Consider the following 23136-nt stretch of genomic DNA (forward strand, 5'->3'; position numbering starts at 1 on the left):
TTTAGATATCTGAATCGGTGATTGAGGATCTATATCCACCTTGCTCTGATCTGTGGAGGACGTGCAAAAATTTAACATGTATGATGCCAAAATTCACACTACGCATTCAAAATCTGTGCGATTGGAAGCCATGGTAAGTAGCGACTATAAAAGGATGCAAATTAGAGACGTCCATCTTCTTTTTGCCATCTCAGGTAAGATGATTATGTTTATGGATGAACCGGTAGGTTACGAGCTGCCATGGAGAATTGTAGTCCATCTTCTATGATAATTGTAGTCACCACTTGCATAGGAAGTTATGCAATGCATGCCCACTCACTCGGATTTCGATGAAAATAAGGTGGGCACGGAACGGCACCGTTCCGGTGAGGTAACGTTATTCAACAAAATCACTCTCACGAGAAACAATTTAAGTACTTCAATTCGGCCACTAACACCCAGCCTTTACAGCCAATTTTGGGGATTTCCGGAATTCCTTAATAGAAAAATCAGTGCCTGGCGTGCTGCGAGTTCTCAGATTTTACTGCGGTGTTGTTTACAACTTTTCATGAAGGTTTAACTAAATTATAGGTAGTTCAACGTTTATTTCGGGCCTGTTTGGTAACGAATGTGGGATACAGGAACATATATAAAATAAGTTAAGAAATGCGGGCTTTATATCAAGATATGCTCTAATAAGGTTTTTTTCGTAGTTGTTTGGTGAATGATTAATTATCTTGATTTTTATATTAGATAATACATTAAATGACATAATTACCCTTATTTTGATATATGTATACAACAAATTTAATAACTTAATTAGCTACTACTAATCTAATAATGTAAATAATTACCTCCATCAAAGATTAAAATAATACCCATATTCATTGAAGAATAAAGCTACCTCCCCAAAATTGAGAATCCATAATCAAAAGAACAAAAAAATAATATATATTCCACAATTCAAGTAATTTTTTAAAAAATCAAATAGTCTCAAATTAACCACATCATCATCGCTGCCATGGAGAATCACAGAGAAGAATCGGTTGAACCATTTGAACGGAAAAAATCAGATGGAAAAATTGGTCAACCACTATAGAAATTCAGGCCATGAATCTGCGTCGGCCAGCGATGCGCCGAAGGTTGTGCTCCGGCGGAGGCTGCAGAGTGAAACACAATCCAAAATTTGAAGGGCCACTAAGATCGTAAACACTACCTCAGGAGTATCTGGACAATCGTCGTGACAGAGGAATGGGGTGATCTTGCCGTTGGTATGAACTTAATGGACTAGAAGAGGGAGAATCATGGGAGGAGGGGATCGGTGGGAGAGGGGAAGTCGTGAGGAAGGGTAGCATCGGAAATCCCGAGAGAAAAGATACATAACCCACCAATTTTGTGGGTTACATAAATGAGCATAACAGGGTACTTTTGGCCGGGCCAAGACGGGCCTTTCTCTTTTATTGGGCTTTGTGTTAAGCTTTTCTTAGATACCAAACAAATAGAAATGTCAAGATATAATTCTTTATCTTGACATTATATTCTGTTTATTATATTTCAAATTATGTAAAGAATACCATCTAAATTATAGTATATGTCGTACTATGAAAAAATTCTATAATTTTTGTGGTATTACATTAGACTAACCATATTTAATTTCACTACTATATTGCCGTTTTTAATTTTAATTTTTTTTATTATTATACGCCTACTTATTTTCTTTTTTGTTGTAGTAGTAATAAATTTGACGTTTTTTTTTCATTTTATTGTTCTCTTTCTTGATTTCTTATTTGTTTTTTTATTGAAACTCAGTAGGCCTTTTAATATGCATGAATTGTCATCTCTCTCTCCCCAAGTTGCAATTATGTGCATATTTAGTAGGAAAGATAACTCATTGATGTTTAAAATTATAATTATAGGACTAAAAATTAATCTCAAAACTAAATAACAGAACAAAAACTTTGAGTTTTAACTCTGTGGGCCATAGTACTCCAATTCATTATAGAATTGATTTCTTTAGATTGCTTGAAATTGAAAATTGGAAGGGTGAACATGGTATAAGGGGTACATTGTAAAAAGAGGAGTATAAAATTTGGTTGAATTATGATCAATCAATTATATTATACCTTTATCTTTTAATTGTCTTAATGATGAAAATATTACGTGCTAGCTATGCATTTGAATTATGACTGTGGTGCGTACATGTATATAAATTTAAAAAGTAATAAGTGTACCAAAAGACGTTGTTAAAAAGTAATAAGTGTACCAAAAGACGTTGTTTAAAACCGAAAATTTTGTCTACATAGCATATTATGGGAATTTACAAAAAAATGTTAAAAATAAGATCGTGGAAAATGACGATAAAATTTACCAAATTTGATAATTATTCTGTCAATTTACACTTAATTAAACACACCACGCTTGATTAGTGTATATAAATCCATGATCAAATTACAGCTTGAGCTCTCTGCTCTCCTCTATTAATTATGATAAATGGGTTCGCATTTTATAAATTATTATGAATGGTAATTAATACTCCATTTATACTTATATAAGGTGAGAATACAATCATACATAATGATATAGTAGTAATATTCTCTATTTCTCTCTCTATATATATATGTGCGCTATTTCAGTTACTCAAAACGCATTCCACTCGTCATGGCAATCACCACCTTCACCGCCGCGCACAGAGCGAGCCGCCGGGCCTCCTCCAACCGTGCCGTGGCCACACGGATCGTGAACGGCATCACCGATGTGTTCTTCGCATCATTGGAGATATGCTTGTGCATTAGAATCTCAACAGACGAAGGTGATTTTAGAGACGACGAAGATGAAGCCACTCCTCTTCTTTTCAACAGTAGAAAAAAGGTGAATATCTTGAATACGACTACGACGAGAGAGAATATTAATCTCTTTATGTAAAATAGAATTCACTACATCTTCAATTGTTTAATTACTCATTTTTATTGCTAATCACCGTGATTTGGCTTTGTAAAATTCAGCTAGTATAGAGTAGAATGTTAAAATTAATAACAGATTTTATACGTTACATCATGAAATGTATGATTTTCCTCTCTTTTTTTTAGCCAAAATCTCCTTGTTAATTATGAAAATCGAAGGACTCGTTGATAGGAATTTACACTCTTCTTGTTAAGATGGAAATGAATGTGATTCTTATTTTTATTCTATTGATTTGCTTGGTATTGTAAAATGATGGATGCAATGAAATGAAAATACAAAAGAAAATGCAAAATAATCATTTCATTCATATTTTCGTGTCATTTCACTCACATTTCATTCTACCATTCCGAAAAGGGTCTTAATACTTTAATTGAAATTTAAAACAATTTTCCTAAACACATAAATTTTTGTCTAATTTATTTATGGTACATGCACATTAGTGTTTTTTCAGTTGTGGTAATTTGTTACTATTACTAAAACTAGGAAGAGAACATATACATGATTAATCTTTCGGGTATTTTAGTTAAAACAAATTTATGAAGACTAATTAAATTAATTATAATTTAATATATTACATATTTTTTTGTGCAGTAATAAAAGAAAAGATTAAACTTTAAATTAAATTTCATAGATATCTGCATAATTATCTCAAAATCTAATTAAAAGATTTATAAAAATCATGTGTGAGCTAATGTAAATCTTTCAAATAAAATTATATATTTCTTAAATATAATATGAGCAATTTAATAGGGATGGTATAGCAAAAACAGTGAATAAACCATTTTATTTATTTTATATAAATTTATTTTAGTCGATAATTCTATTTTTATTGAGTAAATAAAATATGCCAACTCTCTATTTTAGAAGAATATGAAATATCGTCTTAACTTTGTTCGATGGCGAAGCAATTTTTTGAAAGCCCGTGACTAAGTAACTTCATTATTAAAAGCCAATTTCGATCGATAAGAAGGTCAGATTAAATTTGTTTTTCATAATTAGTTATCTTTATCCAAAACAACACCTATAAGTTGTACTCCTAATCAATATGCAAATATAATTACAAAAAAAAAGATATTATGACATAGAAATATTATGTCAAAGGGACATTTCACATTAGAAAAATAAATAATTTATTAAAAAGTGTATAACAGTTTAAGTAATTATTAATCTTATCATCATTTGTGGTGTATTTATTGCATTTGGTCACACAAAGAAAGATATACAAAAGTAGTAAATTATTATTAAATGTAAATTCAGAAATCTGATAAATTATATTTATGATAGATAGCCAAAATACTCAATTGAGAAATTGGGAACAAGTCGTAAGTTTTAACTTTTCTCTGAGATTTACAATCTTAGAATGACTCGAATTGCCAACTTATTACAGGTTGAGAAGAGAATGTTTTAGCAACGAAGTTATATTTCATCATTAAAGACAAATTTCCTTTTATATGAGGAGTAGTGTGATTGGAAGGAGCTCTTTATTTCTTTACAGATAAATATGGCAGCAACATTGGCAGAATCCATAACTAAAGGTTGCTGTTGCAATAATGCAGCTGATTAGTCATTGTAGGCAAAAGGGGAAAATCATCATCAAATCTCTAAATTAACGTTACTATATCTACAAATAAGCATAAGTGGTCATCAAATATTTCTGTACAAATTCATGTCCACTGACAGTATAAGGCACTTCAAATTGTTAAAAAAAATATATATATTCTACACTGTAAATATAATAGACGAATTTATAAAACATGTAAATAAGTACTATGAATTTTCACCATGTAGCCAAGAACTAGTAGTATATAGAATTGCTTTCACACACAACCAATATGTAAAACAAGAAGTTCCTTGAGTTCTTGAGGATCTGAGACCACGTACGCAGAGACGTGGGAGGAGATAAGACGTTGGAGATGATAGACGAACGCGGTCACGTTAAGCAGCCACCAATGCCCTACTGCTGCCTATGATATGCAGAAACAACGAGAGACAAATGGTGAGGATAAGGGTGGATTTGGCCCCAACGTATCTCACAACTTCATATCCTCGTTCCACAACATTTTCATGAACCACGTTAGCACTCTTTTTCAAGGCCTCGGATGCTTTCCACAAGAAAAACTCAATGACAGATCGGACTGTCTCAAATGTCACTCTCCCGGTGACATCAAGCACAAACTTTCTATTGCTCGGTACAGCCAGTGTTGATGAAACGCTCCTGACCCATCCGTTACTCTGAAGATCAACAGAACCATTCCAGTTCTTTCTAGAATGAGTCTCTGCTTCAAATCCTATCTTGTTTCCGAAGCTTGAAGCTTCACTTGATTCCTTTTTAGGAGAAGCTGTCAGTACTTGGTGAGAGGTCTTTACAAGAGTTTCGACAGCCCCATTACAAAGGGAGACGAAGAACTCAATCATCTTAGTATGATGCTTAGGATTAGTCAAGCCAGAGAACATCTCATTATAAACGTTGACATCCATGGTTTTGTCGAGGTAAACTGTAACAGCAGAGCTAACGAAATTCTTGATGCAATCAGCAACCAACACTCTGCATTTATCATCCGACACCACACTTAACCACGATGAGGAACCTGACTTCTCATGGATCACACCCGAGTGGCCATTCTCACTACTAGCATAGAATCCCAACACCAGATTCCTAGCAAAGCTACCAACAACAACCGAGACAAATCCTGCACCAGCATCCGACATCACCTTATCGATAAGCCTATCAGAAAAGCTTGAATCACCATTTTCTTGAACGTTACTCGCGCTATTCTCTACCCTATAACCCCTCAAAACGCCTACCGTCATCGACTGGCAAAGACGAGCTACTGACTCAGAAAACTCTGCAGAGCGAGTAATCTTCGACAACTGCCTCAAACTATTCGGGATTTCGTCCGAATCCGACTCCAAAAACTCCTTCAAATCCCTAGACACCACTGTCATCATCTCCGCGGAATCAGAAACCATTTCAGCCATTGAAACCAGGGATCCTAAAAACTTCAAGATTCTCTTTCTCTTCCTAGCTACAGACGACATGTGATACACCCTATACACACCGTAGCTCGAAACCCCAACCAATCCCATCGCGACCAACCATTTCTTCTTCCTTCTAGTGAAATCAAAACCCCTTTTTACCAACTCACTATCCATAGAGCTTCAAACAAATAAAAAACAACCTAAATTGAAGAACTCGAAACAAACTAGATATGAATATGAACCCCAGAGCTCACCGAAATTCAAACCCCGGGGTCCAAAAAGAAAGAAACCGAGCTCTTCCCCTCAATCGAAAAATCAGGATAAAAATTGCAAATACCAAGAACCCTCGTCCTCGGTACTCGCTAAACTCTGATTGGTCTAATGGTTACTCAGAGAAACCCCCCCAAAAATTGCAACTTGACAGTATATGTCCCCTTTTTGCACACGTAATCGATACCTCGACGCGATGTATTAACAGAATGCACGAGAAATCGGGATGGGTTTTGATCATACGCACCTGGGGGGATGAGTCGTCGGAGAGAGAGAGGGGGAGAAACTGGGCTAGTCAAAACTGTGGTGCATATAAAATAGGGAAGGAGGAAAGAGAGGGAAGATCAATGGGAAAAGGGGGAGGAATTTTAATTCTAGGGATTCAGATTGAAAGATTGGCATATTTGTTGTTTGTTTGTAAAAATGAAGAGATAGGTGACTTTGCAATATCCATAGCTTCGAGTCTTGTATGGTTGTTGAAATTTGCCACGTGCTTCTGCGTTGATGATCACGTGATTTATTTTATTTATCTCATCTAAATATTACTGTAATACTTATATTAGTCTCCCTCATTGTTGTAGTATACTGTATATTTGTATGTGTGTATTGGTTATTTAGATGTGGTATTCCAATTTTCAACAATAGAATGTGTTATATACTTATATTATATGCTTCATCACGAATGAATAATGTACATATTGTTGAATTAGATAATATGAGAGGAATGAATGTTTTTCATTACTTGATATTTTGCTATATAGTATTGTCCATCCTAATGTATGGGATGTTATTTACAATGGAAAGAAATAGTACTATCAGAATATCACCTATCTATCAACGGGTCGCAGCGCAGTTGGCAGCGCGGAGCTGTAGTGACCTTGAGGTCGGGGTTCAAACCCCGCTCCCCGCTGGAAGACTTTCGGCCTTAATCCGCAAATCCAGTCGAGCAGGATTAGTCGAATTCCGCAAAGCGTGTTTGGTACACTTGTAGTCAAACCAAAAAAAAAGAATATCACCTATCCTACAAGGTAAAATATTCTCCATGATTTTATGTGATATTTTGTATAATCTTCTTCCTTGCTTAACACTCCCCTCAAGTTAGTAACATGACTTTTGATACTCAACTTACTAAAACCACCTAGTAGTTTCTTCGTGTCCATCGCCTTAGTTAGGATGTCCACGAGTTGATCTTCATATCGAGCAAATGGAAATGCAACGATTTCAACTTTAATATTCTCCTTCATGAAGTGTCGATCAACCTCCACGTGTTTTGTTCAATCATATTAAATTGAAATTTCTAAAATACTAATGACAACTTTGGTGTCACAAGAGAGTTGGCAAGTCTTTGGTGACAACAGATGTAATTCCCTCACCAATCTCTTCAACCACAATACTTTAGTCAATTCACTCTTAATCCCCCTAAACTCGGTCTCTGCACTGGGTTGTGCTTTCCACCAACAAATGTGAAATACCCAACGGTAGACTGTCTATTCAACTGAATTTTTCGCCCAGTCTGCATCTGTGTAACTATGAATCTCCAAATGGTCATTCTTCTTTGAGCATGATTTGTTATGGGTTGAAAGTAAGCTTAGATAGTCACGTAGTATTTCATTTTTGGTGCAAATTTTCTCATACAACTAGAAATTTGTTTACATACTCATAACGTTATCTTTAAGTTGAGTATAAAATTATATTTAATTTATTTTAAGATACTTTACTAGAGAGAGTGTACAAAAATTATATTTAATTTATTTTAATATACTCCCTCCGTTCCACAGTAATAGAGACATTTTATTTTGAGCACTCATTTTAAAAAAAATGATAATAAATAGTTAAAGTAGAGAAATAGTAAAGTAAAATAGAGAATAGAATAGATAATAATATTCTCTATCCTATTCTCTATTTTAATTTATTCTTTATCTACTTTAACCATTTATTATCATTTTTTCAAAATGAGTACTCAAAATGAAATGTCTCTATTATTGTGGAACAGATGGATTACTTTACTTAGACAAGTGTGTACACTCAAATGAACTGGCGTCGTCAATAATTCGAAACATGTTTTTTATGTGTTAAATTTTGTAATCTTACATAAATTAAAAAAAAGTTAGTGCTATGTTACGTGCAGATTGTCAGAAGTAATTTGGAAAGTGCGCTATCAGTGGTTAATTTCATGGTGAAAATGAAGATCTTGTACTATTAATCTAATTATGGCCAAAGCCATGATTATATTTGGTAGGCATCTAAAGGTTAACTAGACATGTAAGGTCACTTTTGAATTAAATGTATAGTTATTAATTTGTACGGCTTCGTTTACTATAAAAACCAACCATTCTACCCCACAACAAAATAGGACTAACAAGCAACAACTATAAGACAAAATCAAAGCTATGCTATATTTTTCAAAAAAAATATTTAACTGAAATATAGGGATTTAATTGATACAGTTGGTAAAATATTGAATATTACAACTAACCACAGCCTATAACATTAACTTGGTGGTTGTTGTGAAGAAAATATTCACATCAATTTACCACAGACCAAACCAAACTCATTCAAACATTTATAATTTTTTGCATTTCCTTGTCATATGTACATTCAAACAGCTGTAGTTTGACATCTTACATTTGAATCTATAGTTGTCTAACAACAAATACAAAAGGCTAAGCCAAAAACTGTTGGCTTCAGCTTTTCAAGATATCAATTAACACAAAGGGCGTTCCTGCTCACTGCTTTTAGCGATCATACAATATACTAAATCCATGACATCATCGAATATTTACCTCCGCTATAATCTCATCGTGTGCAGCGAACTTCAGCAGCTAGGGTTCAAGGATGGTCTTACCAGAAGTGTAGTAAATCGTGCACAACCAACCAAGCTTGATCAAGTGACTCACGACTCCTTCAATCTCGAAAACCAGTATTTGAGTGATCCACAAGCGACTCATGACTCCTTCAATCTGGAAAACCAGATGAATACGGGTGCTACGTGTGTGAACTGAGAAAGGCAAGCACAAATTCCACTCACACCCCCCCGAGAGATGATCTCTAGAGCGATCTCCCCTGGCAGATCGACTCATGGAGTTTTGGTTATTCTATTCCTTTCAGCTGTGGTTGTTTTGTATTTATATGGTACAGTAGAGTCTAAAACGTCTTCTAAATCACTAAATGATATATCATCTTCGTTCAAACTAAGTGAGGTGCCAGCAGTGGCGGATCCAGGATCCGGAATCGGAGGGGGCGGAATATATAGTATTAGCTTGATTGAGTGAGGACATGGCTATTCTTTTCGTTGTTCGGGGTGACGCCGGAGGCAAACGGAGGGGGCGGACATGGTAATTTTACGTCCCGATAAGGGGAAAATAGTCGCACGGAGGGGGCGACCGCCCCCTCCTGCCCCCCCCTAGATCCGCCACTGGGTGCCAGTATACCCAATTAAGTCCGAGTCATCCTTAAGCCAGTCATCATCATCATCGTCATCGTCATCATCATTAACAACAACAACCACAACTGGCACAGGAATTTCTACAGAAGAACCCACAGCAATCTCCTTATCCAGAAGCATGGCTGGTGGATCTTCCTTGATAACAGACTTGTCAACAAACTGAATTTCGTCAAGTACATGCTTCTCAATCTCATGCTCAGTGGTCATTTGATGCGTTGAAGATTCAGAAACTGACCTCCAGTCTGTCTCAGTTCCATACTGGACATCATCATAAGTGCAGACAATATTTTCAAGGGGTGAGTCCATGCTACCTTTGGATTGGAAACTACTTATTCCTGACCAATAGGAGTCCCCTTTAGTTTGTTTTTGTAGCTCATGTATCCACATGGCCCTAGCTTGCGCAAGCTGCAAATGAATAAAAAAATTAGGCAAACTAATTGCATTCAATTATTCATTTATATAGCAGATGTTTTGATTTATCTGCAATAACATTAAGCCAGCCGTAGCACTCTGACACACTTTACCAACAAAAACCAACTTTGACTTCCAAAATTAATGAGATATGTAGAAGACAGCAGGTTACCATCGTGTCAAAACATCTTACAATTTGTCGAAAAAACCAAAGTTCTGATATCTGGATATATTAATCTCTCTATGCATTAGTAACAACCAACCTGTGGCGAAGACAGCAGGGTACCATCGTGTTTATTCAACCTTGAGTGTAGAAGAACGAAATAGACCATCCAAAAGTAGCCCACACCCATATGGACTGGACAAAGTTCAAATCTGAGAGCTGCTAATCTTGGCGCTAAATGTTCAATTGCCAACAAATGCTTGTACTGGGCCTCGGATACATCAAAATCTGTAAAAGATGAAAAGAGATATCATAATTAGATTAGATAGCCCATCAACATATAAATTTATGAATATATCTACATTTAGGATAATATTATGCACATTATAATAGCTGTAGTTGCAGTCGTTGACTAAACATAATCAAGACTTCCCTTCCAGCTCAAAATAGGAAATAATCAGTAGCAACCACTGAATGATACATGTCATGTATCCATGTGTGCAAGCATTCAAATAATGAGCCTTTGACCAGTATTCTTTTCAGGGACACACTCATCGAAAGATTATGTCACATGAGAACATATACAGACCTTCTACACTATATTATTGAGAAACGGATAAAAGGTGCCAACATTTTACAAACGCAGTTTCATTATATGAGTTTACAAGCAAAAGACTCGAAATCTTCTGAAATGAGTTCACTGCTTATACTGCAAAAAATGAACACAAACAAAATATATATTATAATTAAAATATTAAGGAAAATATTGTTCTTTCTAAAGAAAAGTTGAAGGTAAAGTTTCACAGAGGTCCTGAATAGCGACAACAAAATGAATATCTTGGAACAAGAAAGAGTCGAAAATTAATTTTATAGAATTTTCAAAGCAAAAATGAAGCATCTTTTAAAGGAGAAAGTCTACTTGCTATTATGTAGAATGAGAATCATTCAGACCGTCAAAGACCATATATACAAATTATAACGTACTTCTTCCCCCTGGAGATAAATGAAGATCAGCCAAACCCTCTACCAAAATTCACAGAGTTCAGCACATAAATGGTTCATTTTTGTACTAGCATGCAAATGACCAGCAAACCAAGTAACCACCAGCCAGATTGGCTTCAAACACAATCAAGCACACGCTCTAATATAGTCACCTTAGCTATGATGATATGAAACAGCTCAGTCAGAAGTATGTGGTCTGCAGATTGACACTAAACGTTTACTCAAGAAAGATAGATCCATACACTTAAGTCAGCTAGATAATCAGCTTACTACTATATAATGTACGTGACAATCCCTGAGTGAATCACAAGTCATCGAAATCTTCTCTTTATTGACTGTATGTATCATCCCTAGTTCAGGTTCAGTGCTACAAGGTAAACTCAATAAACCGAGCTTGCTCCAAATTTGTCTTTGTCATGTGCATTCTCTTCTAAAATATCAAACCTTTTTACAAAGATAAATTCCAAAAGCTATATGATAACTTCTAATAGTTCTTGGCTTGAATAGCTGAAGGGAAACAAAGGACATTTCTTCCAAATGTTTCGAAATGATTACTAACAACTCCTCAAAATAGTTTACCAGATTATACAGCATTCACAGGTAGTCCAACTTTCTCATTCTATCAGCCATCCACAATCAATTCAATTCTACACGAAATCATAGCAAACGCCCAAAAAACAGAGTCAGAGCAAACAATGACGGATAGCTCAAACTGAAGTCAATCAAACTTGATAGTATTAATTAACAAAATGGATCCCCAAAACTAAGTTTCTTTACCATCAAACTCCTCTTCCTCTATTGGGAAATCCAACCAAGTTTCTGGATGAAGCGCGATGTTCCTCGCAAATGCCTACACTTCCTCAGTAATCCCTACTGCATCCTCAAAATGAAATGCATCGTCATCCTTCGGTGGAGAAAATCCCGCAGATTCCCCCAATTCACCAGACCCTCTCTCATCATAATCCGACAATTCTTCTTCTTGTTCCTCCTCATCGTCAGCATTGACCGTACCTGCTGGATCAGATTTCGATCGTATGCTCGATTTATTAACAAACGGCGGCGGAGGGAGAGGCGGGGGCGGAGGAGCGAGAAAAGTAGCAACGCCCCAAAATTGACGCGTGAGGCTTTCCCGAAATTCCGATAAATCCTCTTTTACCCCACGGCGATAGAAATCGGCGTCGAAATCTTCGTCGACGCCGTGATTGTCACTGGCGCCGCCATCACTTTCCGGCGGGCGATCATCGATTGAGAAGGTGGAGTGGCGAGGCTGATCCTCCCGGAGCACGGCGTCGTTCTCAGTGGGACGTGGAACGGAGTCGGCTACGGGCTCATTGACATCCTCCACCGCCGGCGTCGCATCTTCTTCGCCGTGGTCGAGGCGGAGACTGTCGGCGATGGAGCGAGCCAGCCAAGACATGTTCCTACGACGTCGTTTTTCGTGATTGAGATATCGACGGATCGACCTCGATTTTGAAATTGGCTGTTTTTTTTTCGCGCAAAGTGATAATAATAATGTTTCTTTCGTGGAGATTATTTTGTCCCTTTCTCCATTTGAAAAATGCTCACGTGCTAAAAGTTTTAAAAACGTCAATTTGCCAAAATTCTAATTTAATTTAGTTAAATTTTAGTTTATCTCATAATTTTAAAATAATTATAATATTGTAATTTTGAAAATTTTCTTTAACTGATACTACATGATGAAAAATTATGGCATGCTAGTATATGGATTTATTAATATGACACGTACATCCATAAAAATTAAAGAAGTGACTAATTGAGTATATTTAACAACTTCTTTTCAAGTAGTCAAATTTCATGTTCTGTGCACGTAGTATTTTACGTTTGTCGTATCAATGGATGATTAAGAAAAATGTCAAAATCAAAATATCATCCGTCCTTTTTTTATTGTGATTGACATGATTTTTCTAGCAATTTTTCATCTAAAAATAAATCGGCAAAACACGAAGCTCATATAGTTTCATATTGTTATATGAAATGTTTCCCATATTAATTTCTAGTGACAAAAATTCATAATTTTAGCCAAATTCTATGTGACGGAATTATTCAAGATATACTGAATTATATTTATTCAAATATTCAACTAAATAAATTCATAAGACTCAATTTTATCTAATGAGCGAGCAACATATGAACGACCTCTCTCATACTAGGCCTTGCATCTAGGGCTGGCAATTTTCGACACGACACGATAATCCGACACGAATCCGCACGAAATTATTGGGTTGGGGTCAAGTCTTATTGGATCCGTGTCCTTATCGGGTTGACCCATTAAGAACCCGATAATTTCGGGTTGGGTTCGGGTCGGATGCGGGTCGGATACGGGTAACCCATTAAAAATAATATTATTATTTTTATTATTATTTAAAAAAATATATATTACTTTAATTTTTAATTTCTTATAAATTAGGTTTAAATAGTATAAAACGAATTTTAATTGTGTAAATTAGGTTAAAAATTAAGGTTTAATCGTGTAATATTAGGTTTTAATCGTGTAATATCAGGTTCGGGTTGTTATCGTGTCGTGTCAACCGATATTATATCGTGTTGATAATGGGTTCGTGTCGGGTGCGGGTCGTGTTCGGATTTGAAGGTAGCAGGTCGGGTTCGTGTTCGGATTTACAGTTTCCTTAACAGGTCGGGTTCAGGTTAGGCCTTATTGGGTTGAGTCATTATCAGGTTGACCCGATAACGACCCAATCCGCACGATTTGTCAGCCCTACTTGCATCTCTCTTCTCTTGCGCACATTGCAATGCCACTCTCACTAGATTCCTCAATCCATCACCCTCCTCAATCTCGTTGGTAACAATTTCCGAGTCTTCCTCTACACCATCAAAATCAATTTCTTTAGGGCTCAATCCGGTGACCATTTCAAGCACAACAACCCCATAGCTATAGACATCCACCTTTGCAGTTATGGGCAAATTATAAACCCATTCCGGCGCCATGTACCCTCTTGTCCCACGTATTAGTGACATATCCAAATTCGCAACTCGATCACTTCTCTTGAGTTGTTTTGACAAGCCAAAATCCGCCACCTTGGGATTGTAATTCTCGTCAAGAAGTATATTGTGAGGCTTCACGTCGCAGTGCAAAACCCACTCCAAGCACTCATCGTGCAAGTATGCCAACCCTTTCGCAGTCCCTAGCGCGATTTCGAACTGTTTTGACCGGTCAAGTTTGTTTGAGCCTAGATTTTCCGCTAAGGATCCATTCCTCATATACTCGTAAACGAGTAATCTATGCCTCCCTTGTGCGCAATAGCCCCAACACTGGATCAAATTAACATGGTTTAACCTTCCTATTAGGCTTACCTCAGCAAGAAACGCTTCTTCTCCGCCTCCTAAGCTAGCTTCATTCAAGCGCTTGATTGCTGCTACTCTGTTATCTGCCAACATGCCTTTGTAGACCACACCACTCCCTCCTCTGCCGATCTCCTCACTAAAATTGCGCGACGCCTTTTTGAGGTCCTCATATGTGAACCTCGTGAACCCGGTGGCAACCTGGAAGAAACCAAGCACACACAAAAATAAGTAAAAGCGATAAATTGTAACTATATATGACACCCTTAGAGCACGATTAGAGTTGTCAACTAGGTCGGGCCAACCCAGTCCAGTCCAGCACAAGCCCAGCATAGGCCGGCTTAGACCCGATCCATCAGCAAAATGAAGTGAGTCTAGGCTAGACTCATATACTGAAATGGGCTTCAATTAGGCCATTTGTCAAACTCAGGCCAATCTAGGCCCAGGACCATCAGAAACCAAGCCTGGACCCAGCCCATTGACAACTTTAAGCATGGTAAGCACATAAAACCTCACTGACCTGGATGAAACCTTGGTGGCGGAGCTTCTCACCAGACGCATGCGTTTTGTACAAGAAAACCAACACACATACAACCTCAACCGCGCCAAGCACGCCCACGCACCAAGCCAGGGACCTCAACCTCAACCTCAACAAACCGTATTTGCTCTCCCTCGTGTATACTCTTTCTAGTTTCACCACAGAGTTGTTGCACTGAAGTTGGAGTTGGAGAGGCCTCGTCTTGTTCGAGGACGCAGGTGGCAATCTTAAGTAAAACGGGGAATCAAATCCAGTTGATTGATATCCGTTGAATAAGAGGGTTTTGGGGAAGCAGTTGTAGAAACCGGAGCTCCATTCAAACTTATACTGAAACCCTCTACAGTCGCAGTAACTCAAGCAGATGCTCTCGCACTCTTCCAACGTCTTGTTCTGCATGAATCCAATGTCGTAACCGTAAAACTCAGTATGGCTAATACAAAGGAAGACGTCGGCACTGCCACACCGCAAGATCCGATCAAATTCCGGCACGCATCCCTCCGACCAGTCACCGCTGTTCTTAGCCCTGTGCCGCGGCAGGCAAGCGCAGCGCCGCCCCAGGCCGGTCGAGCTGTAAGTGCAGAGGCTGTTAGCACCACAGACGCCGCTGACACTGCACGACGGCACAGGGAGCTGCCACGTCACCTCCCACTTTCGCCGCCACGAGTAGACACGCAGGACGCCGTCGGCGTCCAGCGTCATCCTCCTCTGTGGCCCGGCGCCGAAGTCTGACGTCTTGAATGTGAGATTATCGGAGGAAGAGAATCGGCCGTTGTGATCGAGGACGGCGGTCTTGCTGTTGTTGTAGGTGGAGCGCCCCGACTCCCAGCTGCTCTTCCAGGGTGTGGGCCAGAAGATGGCGGTGAGGTCGGATTTGGAGAAGAGGAGGCGGAGGACGTTGTCGTTGTCGAAGTAGAGCTTGTAGGGGCCGGAGGAGTGGTTGGTGGGGCTTGCCGATGAGGTGAGCTTCGTGTTAGCGGTGAGCGGCTGCCCCGGGAGAAGGGTGTTTGTGGGAGAGTCGAAGCTTCTCCATATGACGTGGGAGGAGTTGTTGTTTTTGTTGTTGTCTTGGGTGTGAAGGACGAGGTCGCCGCTGTCGAGGAGGCGCAGGGACACGGATGCTGCGGAGGAGGAGGTGTTGGTGGTCCAGGCGGGGAGGAGGCCGGCGTCGAGGAGGAGGAGGTTGCCGGAGTGGAGGAGGGAGAGTTTGGTGGCTTTGCCGTTGACGGGGTGGTCGCGGTTGGCCATCCAGACGACGGTGTCGGCGCGGGTGAACCAGATGGAGAGGCAGTAGGCGTTGTCACCGACGGGGTGGAAGCCGGCGGTGAAAATGCGGGATGGTGAGACCAAGACGTCGCCGGGAGAGGAGAGGGAGGAGCCTTGGTTTAAGGTTGTGTAGGTTGTGGAAGGGGAAGAAGGTGGTAACAAAGTTACAAGTAGGATTAGTAGTTTGGTTAATTTAACTGCCATTTCAAGAGTGTTGGTGTTTGGTTAGGATGAAAGAGCTCTTACTGTAGTGGACTATATATATAGGTGAAGAAGCCACGGCCGTCGAATTCACGTTGGGGCTTTTAATTTATATAATTGATCTTCTAGTTATTTGTCTATAAAGGTGGCGTTCGGTTGCCATGACTAATAGCATGAGACTATCCATCTAGGATTAAGTTGTGAGATTATTTTAGTTGGAGGGGGAGGCTATGACTAATTATCATGAGACTATCCATCTAGGATTAAGTTGAAGGGTTCAATCTTATGAACCAAACATGATACATATTTAATCATGAAATTTAATCTTGCCAACCGAACACCCCAAAATAGTACAGTAGTATATGAATCATATTTTCAAGGATTAAGCCTTGTAGGGTATCAGAGAAGGTCACGTCACATTTTCATTTCCTATTCACACCATGAATGTACTCCTAAATAAGTATTAATAGGGTTACATACTCCTTCGTCCGTCTCACTAAAAATGCAACATTTATTTTTCGGCACTAGATTTTATGTAATATTGTTTTATGAGTTTATAAGGAGAAAATAAAGTAAGAAAGATGAAAAAGTAGAGATGATATTGTTTCTATTTTTATAAACGTTTCATTTTAAATAAGTCAACTCAAAAATGAAAATATTTCAATTTTAATAGGACATAGGAAAGTAGTAATTTGATACCTCAAGAGATAAATTAATAGAGTAATGATAAACAACCAAATTTTGTACAATCAAAATAAGATTATATTAGTAATTTTGATGTATTAATTACACATTAAAATAATAAATATAGTTAGTGGACAAATTAAAAAGACTTTATTAGTCTTTGGTCTCATTTTCAATTTTTTATTTTTATATTTGAATTATCTCTCTATTGTTTTTCAAAATTGAATTAAAGTATGCATTAATTAAAGTATAGCACGTAACCTATGTAACATTATTTTCTTTAAATATTTAAACACATTGTTTGTCTTCTTTTTCAGATACCATGATTCCATAAACCAAGTTGGAAAATAAACTTTGAACAATAGGATTCCATAAACCAAGTTGGAAAAAAAACTTTGAACAATAGGGCACCGTATCACGAAGGACATGTATTGGTGAAGCATATTGAGTGGGGAAGACTTGTTGACGTGGTTGAAGTCAATTTAAATTAGACAATTTTAACAAATAGAAATATAAATAACGTTACATAGCACGTAACCTACGTAACGTTATTTTCTTTAAATATTTTTAATGTACTTTACTATTACCTCAATCCATTATTTTAAAGAAATTAAAGTGGCTATAGAAATTGAAATAAATTAGCGTCAAGTTTAAATTCTAACTCATTCATTAAGGTGACAAAATGGGTAGCGGGTATCGAGTTCCTTCACGTGAAGAATTCGGGTATCAGGTGCACTAGCATACCTAATAATTATCCATGTTATGATGAGCTATTTAATTTCATTTTATTCAAAGGAATTGAACGTCAAGTAATTGATTTTATGTCCCACGCAATTCTAGAATCAATAAAGAATTACTTTTAAGGTTACGTGTTTAACTAACTTAGACTCATAGTAGTAAATTGTTTAGCATGTTCAACGTTTACACTATAGATTAATTTCATGGTCCTATTTCACATTGAATATAATTAAGAAATTAAGTATTATTCGGTTGTCATGACTAATTAATATGAGAATTCATCTAAGATTGAATTATGAAATTATTTTAGTTAGAGCTAGATGACTATGATTATTATCACATGATTATTAATTTAAGATTAAGTTATGTGATTCAACCAAAAATAATACTGATTTAATCTCAAGATATAATCTTACAAAACGAAAATGATGAAAAGAAAGTCGCATCAGACCACACAATTTAAATACTATCATCCAAATTGTTAATAGAGACGATGAAGCATATTTCTATCAATTGCTTCCCCTCTAATCGATAAGGCAGAAATTCAAATCACTACGAGATAGATGAACAACTATGGGTTATAAATATTTTTTCCACCTTATCCCAGTATTTGTCAATCTCGTTCTATTTTGGGTTATATTATTCGGCCCTTTCTGTATGAAGCCGTGAGTGTTATTCTAAACATTTATTTAAGAGTTCTTAAATTGTTTGTTCAAATTTGATTTGATGTTAAATTTAGCACGTGATTTAATTTTTTTAAACTATAATCTCTAATTATTTTTCATTGTTAATTCTAATTTAAAATGTTAGGCTTATTAAACCCAATTCCAATGAAGCCCACAATGCACACCGAGGCCCACTTCCTTTGCGATCTACCTTCACATTTGACATTTCCATACGATAAACCAAGTAGAAAATTAAATTTATCATCTTGGACGACATTCATTATTATTTCAAGTTGGGCTAAAGAGGACCATAAACATTAACTCAGTTTATAACGCGAACAAACTTATTCAATAAATAATCGAGAAAGTTCACCATTTGTGTTATTATGTGTGTGACTTAGTCTAATGGTAAAATGGTACTAGCTAGACTTTAAATTTATATTCATTTGTTTATAAAAAAATATTTGTCATTTTTCATATAGGGTTCGCTTGGTACCATAAAATTAAGAAAGTAGATTAGAAACCAAGCCAATTACTATTTAATACCATAAAATATTATCTTTGAAATTGATTTATATTCTCAAATAATCTGAAGTCTACATTTGAATATCATACCAACGTAAATATTTGAAATTAATAGTTACAAAATTGGGTACTTCCCAAACACTGCACACACAATACACATTGCGCATGCAAACTGCGCACACGCAATACACATAGACATAATACATATTCATATGTAGAATATTGAAAAATAGAGAAACGTAATGTAAATAACAGAAATTTAAATAAAATATTCAATCAAAATTTAATGTCTAAATTTAGCTGATTTTTTATATACCAAACAAAGAATTTAAAATAAAATTTGAATAAATATTTATTTCAACACTATTCCAATTTCATGGTACCAAATGCATCCATGATTTTATATTTTATTCATAGTCGACTTAATAATGTTGGGTATACATTGTCTCCTAAGCGAGGTAAAATACAAGAAACGCCATGGCTCGGGATTTAAAATTGAAATCTGTTGAGACATTATTTTCTACACAATTGTGTACATTGTCAAAGATAACCACCTAACAATAGATAACATAAAATTTCAAGTAATATTCCAAACTACAGGAATTAAATAATACAAAGCTGGCATGCAAAAAACATTCAATTGAAGTCAAGCAAACATTTATTATTCATGTTTTTGTTTGAATTTCAAGCATTGCTTTCCCTTTAGATTCCTCTTAATCTTATCTGGTGTGCCATTGAAAAAGTCCACCATTTCAGACTCTCAATTTCATCACTTCATAGATGATAGAACCAACCTCTCTCTTTTCTCTTGTTTATATTTATACACACAGCTCATCCTATTTTATTCATCTCTAACAATATACTACTACTTCACTTCATTCTCCAAGCAAAAGTATTAAGCTAACATTTCTCCTTTTCAAGAAAAAAAATCCAACTTTTCGACGAAGATGAAATCGAAAGTGAGCCAGCAGAACCGGTTCTTGAGGATCATCGCGGTTCCGGTTCGGGCCCTGAGCAGGGCCAGGGATTTCTACGTGAGGAGCCTCTCGGACTACGCGGACAAGATGAACTACGGCAGCGCCATGGCGATCCCTGTGACATCGCAAGTGACGACGCTGCCGAGGAGCTTCAGCGTCAGCTCGGGCAGGTCTGAGGTCGAGCCAGATCTGTTTCGGGCCTCGTCGACCCGGAGCATGGGTAATCGGGCCGAGGTGGAGTCGTTCATCAAGCAGCAGATGAAGATGAGGGCGGGGCCGGGCGCAGGGGCCCGGTCTGGCCCGCATGGGATGCTGCCGAGGAGCAGCAGTGTTGCGATGGGGAGGATCGATGAAGATAGGGCGTGTGTCTATTTTGGGGAAGAAGATGGTAGTGATTTTGTTAGTACCAAGTTTCCAAGAAGCAGAAGCCATGCCGTCTCTGCAAGAAGATTGCCAGCCTTTTGAATTTTTTCTATTTTCTATTGGTTTGGAAAATATTGTTGCATAATTGGTGTAACAAAAAAGATGTGTTGGTATATAGATTGGAGAAAGGAAATGCTTTAAATTTAAAACAACATACAGAATGGGGATAATCGAATTTTCAGAATCATAAGAATTTATAATTGGGTGTTGAACTTCAAAACAGGATATATGGTGCTCCTCAAATACATTAGTACATAGTATTACTTGTGCATACATACACACTATATTGAAGCATATGGCTTATTGTTACACAAAATAGACACACTGCAGATTTGACTTCCTCCAAAAAAATTGATGAGATGTTCAATAAGATACTGACACAAAATTATGAAGTTATAGTACCTGGATGTTTAACTAAGATGACAAAACTCAACCCCAGAATATAGATTCAATCAATTTCAAACAAAAGTAGGCTTGAACAAGAATCCTAACTTGCTCTCTCATTACAATTAATTCGACACAATCACCCGTTTTTCCTGTGGCTAATGCAGGGAGGACTCACTGATGGTTAGGCTTCAGCATCCAGTTCCATTACTGCTTCTTCAGCAATGTCTCTGTTTTCACATAGACAAGTGAAATCCAGTTATAGCTAATAACCCTTGTTTCCACGAATTCGAGCTCTCATATCAACCTGAAGGAAAGGGTCAAAACTTTACTAACTTCCACATTTATAGTATTCTTTAAAAAAATGTGCATACTTTACGAGGAGTAGGAATTTGATCCCAAAACTTGCAAGTAATCTTTCTTTCATGTGGTGCTCATTCATTCAGCAGTGAAGTGAAGTCAAGATAGCATGTGCATATGGAAATGAGATAAGCCAAATAATCAAATACACCTTAAGCACATAGAATGACAAAGCCAAGGATTTGTATAGTTCTTCTCAGTCTATTCAAAAGCCAACTTAAAGTATGAATTCCATAAAAGAATGACATAGTGATCCTGGGAGCTATTTTAGTTTACCCGTTCCCTCTTCCCTGCTACATTCCTCTACGCAGAACAAGGCTTTTAAGACTCCCTTCACTTTCTCCCAAGTGTGGGGTTGCATAGTCCCTACTCATGCTTAATGTATTAATCTGTCAATATAGACCTCAAGTTTACTGGTGCACAGAATTTTAAAAGTGCGACTGAACAATTTACCCCAAATCATCATATATGTGATCTATTAGTTCCATATTTATGACGAAACTTTTAGAGTATATAAATTGACTTTAGTTTTGCAAAACCAGTGTAAATGTTGCACTACAGCACTAGACAGTGAAGCAACCAAAATAGAACTTAATCCTTTCCTGTATACAATTCTTTTAAGAGCACCTAATCATTTTTTGTGGATCTTCATATTTAATCTACACAGAAAACAACCTGCCATTAGTGTTCACGAGCATAGTTACATCTTGATGTATCATGGAAAAAGACAACCTAGAGCAAGGCAGCATTGTTATCGCATGGGCCAATCTACTCAAACATATATATTCAGGTGCAGGGCAACTAACTACCCATAATGTATTTCTTGATGCCGAGAACATGGATTAGAAGAAACTAGACACACTAAATCGAGAGATAATCCTCCATAGATTTTTCATAGACCAGTAACACAAAATGCCATCAACAAGTCCTTTAACATGCTTCACAAACAGCAGCCAATGGCCATAACTCAAAGATAGAACACTTACAGTATTTTTTAACATCAGAAAAAAGAAATAAGGAAATGAGAATAGGTAGGAGGATCTATTTCTCCGAATTCATATGAAAATGAAGATCATACTACTACAAGAGTACAAGTTAATTAACCATAAACACCCACCACTCACTAACTCCACAAAATTCACCAGACAGATAACACAGTTAATCAACAAGAACCAATTATCAACTAAACTTAAACAAAACAGCCTCAGTTCACAACAAACAGATTCAAATTCCCCCAAATCCTGTCATTTTAAATGAACAGAAGAACCACATCTGCAAGCCAACTAACTTAGATAATTGATGAGAGAGAATACATGCCTGTCCTCTCTTGCAGTTGAAATACGTTTCTCTCAGCCCCACACACTCGCTCGAAATATTAGGGCTTTGCTCTTTAGCACACTCTCTGTACGGCCGGTTCTCCACCTAAAAAAGATTAATTCAACCTTTTTACATCCCAATCTTATTTTATGATCTCCAATGCTAACGAATGGTGGTGGAAGTATACCTTAATGCAATCCGATTCGCTGAGACATTTGACGAGCTCCGTAGCCAGACCTTTGCAGGACTTCGCCATTTCTGCAGAGTTAATTAGACAAAATAGCGTATTTTAAAAAAAATATATGAAATTCGAGTCTATATCTATATCTCTTACATAAATAAAAGCTGAATTGTGAGAAGCAATTGCAATTTTACCACTTTCCACCAAATTGATAAAAGCAGCAGCAGCGGCCAGCGGCGATCGATGAGGATGGTTAGTGGGAAGGAATTGAGAAGAAATTTGAAGAATCAGAGTTCTTCGCCGGAATTGGAAGAAGAAGATTGTGAAGATGGGTTAGTCTGGTTTGTTA

General features: G+C 37.1%; 4 protein-coding genes across 6 annotated transcripts; 1 reads left to right on the plus strand and 3 right to left on the minus strand.

Moving 5' to 3' along the window:
* Positions 1 to 4525: 4525 nt before the first annotated feature.
* On the minus strand, positions 4526 to 6627 carry LOC121766330 (protein PHLOEM PROTEIN 2-LIKE A10-like). Its single transcript, XM_042162599.1, has one exon. The coding sequence runs from the start codon at positions 6091 to 6093 to the stop codon at positions 4876 to 4878; it is 1218 nt and encodes a 405-aa protein (XP_042018533.1). The 5' UTR covers positions 6094 to 6627; the 3' UTR covers positions 4526 to 4875.
* Positions 6628 to 8740: 2113 nt separating this feature from the next.
* On the minus strand, positions 8741 to 12691 carry LOC121766340. 3 transcript variants are annotated; one of them, XM_042162616.1, is made up of 4 exons: positions 11988 to 12691; positions 11790 to 11857; positions 10309 to 10496; positions 8741 to 10039 (listed from the first exon to the last, which is right to left on the minus strand). In XM_042162616.1, the coding sequence occupies exons 3-4, from the start codon at positions 10396 to 10398 to the stop codon at positions 9593 to 9595; spliced, it is 537 nt and encodes a 178-aa protein (XP_042018550.1). In that variant the 5' UTR covers positions 10399 to 10496; positions 11790 to 11857; positions 11988 to 12691; the 3' UTR covers positions 8741 to 9592. The 3 variants fall into 3 exon arrangements, with proteins under 3 accessions (XP_042018550.1, XP_042018543.1, XP_042018558.1); XM_042162609.1 differs by lacking the exon at positions 11790 to 11857; XM_042162624.1 differs by lacking the exons at positions 11790 to 11857; positions 11988 to 12691 and adding an exon at positions 11363 to 11756.
* Positions 12692 to 13873: 1182 nt separating this feature from the next.
* On the minus strand, positions 13874 to 16536 carry LOC121779812 (putative receptor protein kinase ZmPK1). The gene is made up of 2 exons (XM_042177253.1): positions 15052 to 16536; positions 13874 to 14732 (listed from the first exon to the last, which is right to left on the minus strand). Exons 1-2 carry the CDS (start codon positions 16534 to 16536, stop codon positions 13878 to 13880), a joined length of 2340 nt encoding a protein of 779 aa, XP_042033187.1. The 3' UTR covers positions 13874 to 13877.
* Positions 16537 to 20092: 3556 nt separating this feature from the next.
* Positions 20093 to 20587, plus strand: LOC121779819. The gene has a single exon (XM_042177266.1). It carries the CDS (start codon positions 20093 to 20095, stop codon positions 20585 to 20587), a length of 495 nt encoding a protein of 164 aa, XP_042033200.1.
* Positions 20588 to 23136: the final 2549 nt, after the last annotated feature.

This window comes from Salvia splendens, chromosome 2, assembly GCF_004379255.2.
Source record: "Salvia splendens isolate huo1 chromosome 2, SspV2, whole genome shotgun sequence".
In the NCBI taxonomy this organism is placed as follows: Eukaryota; Viridiplantae; Streptophyta; class Magnoliopsida; order Lamiales; family Lamiaceae; genus Salvia; species Salvia splendens.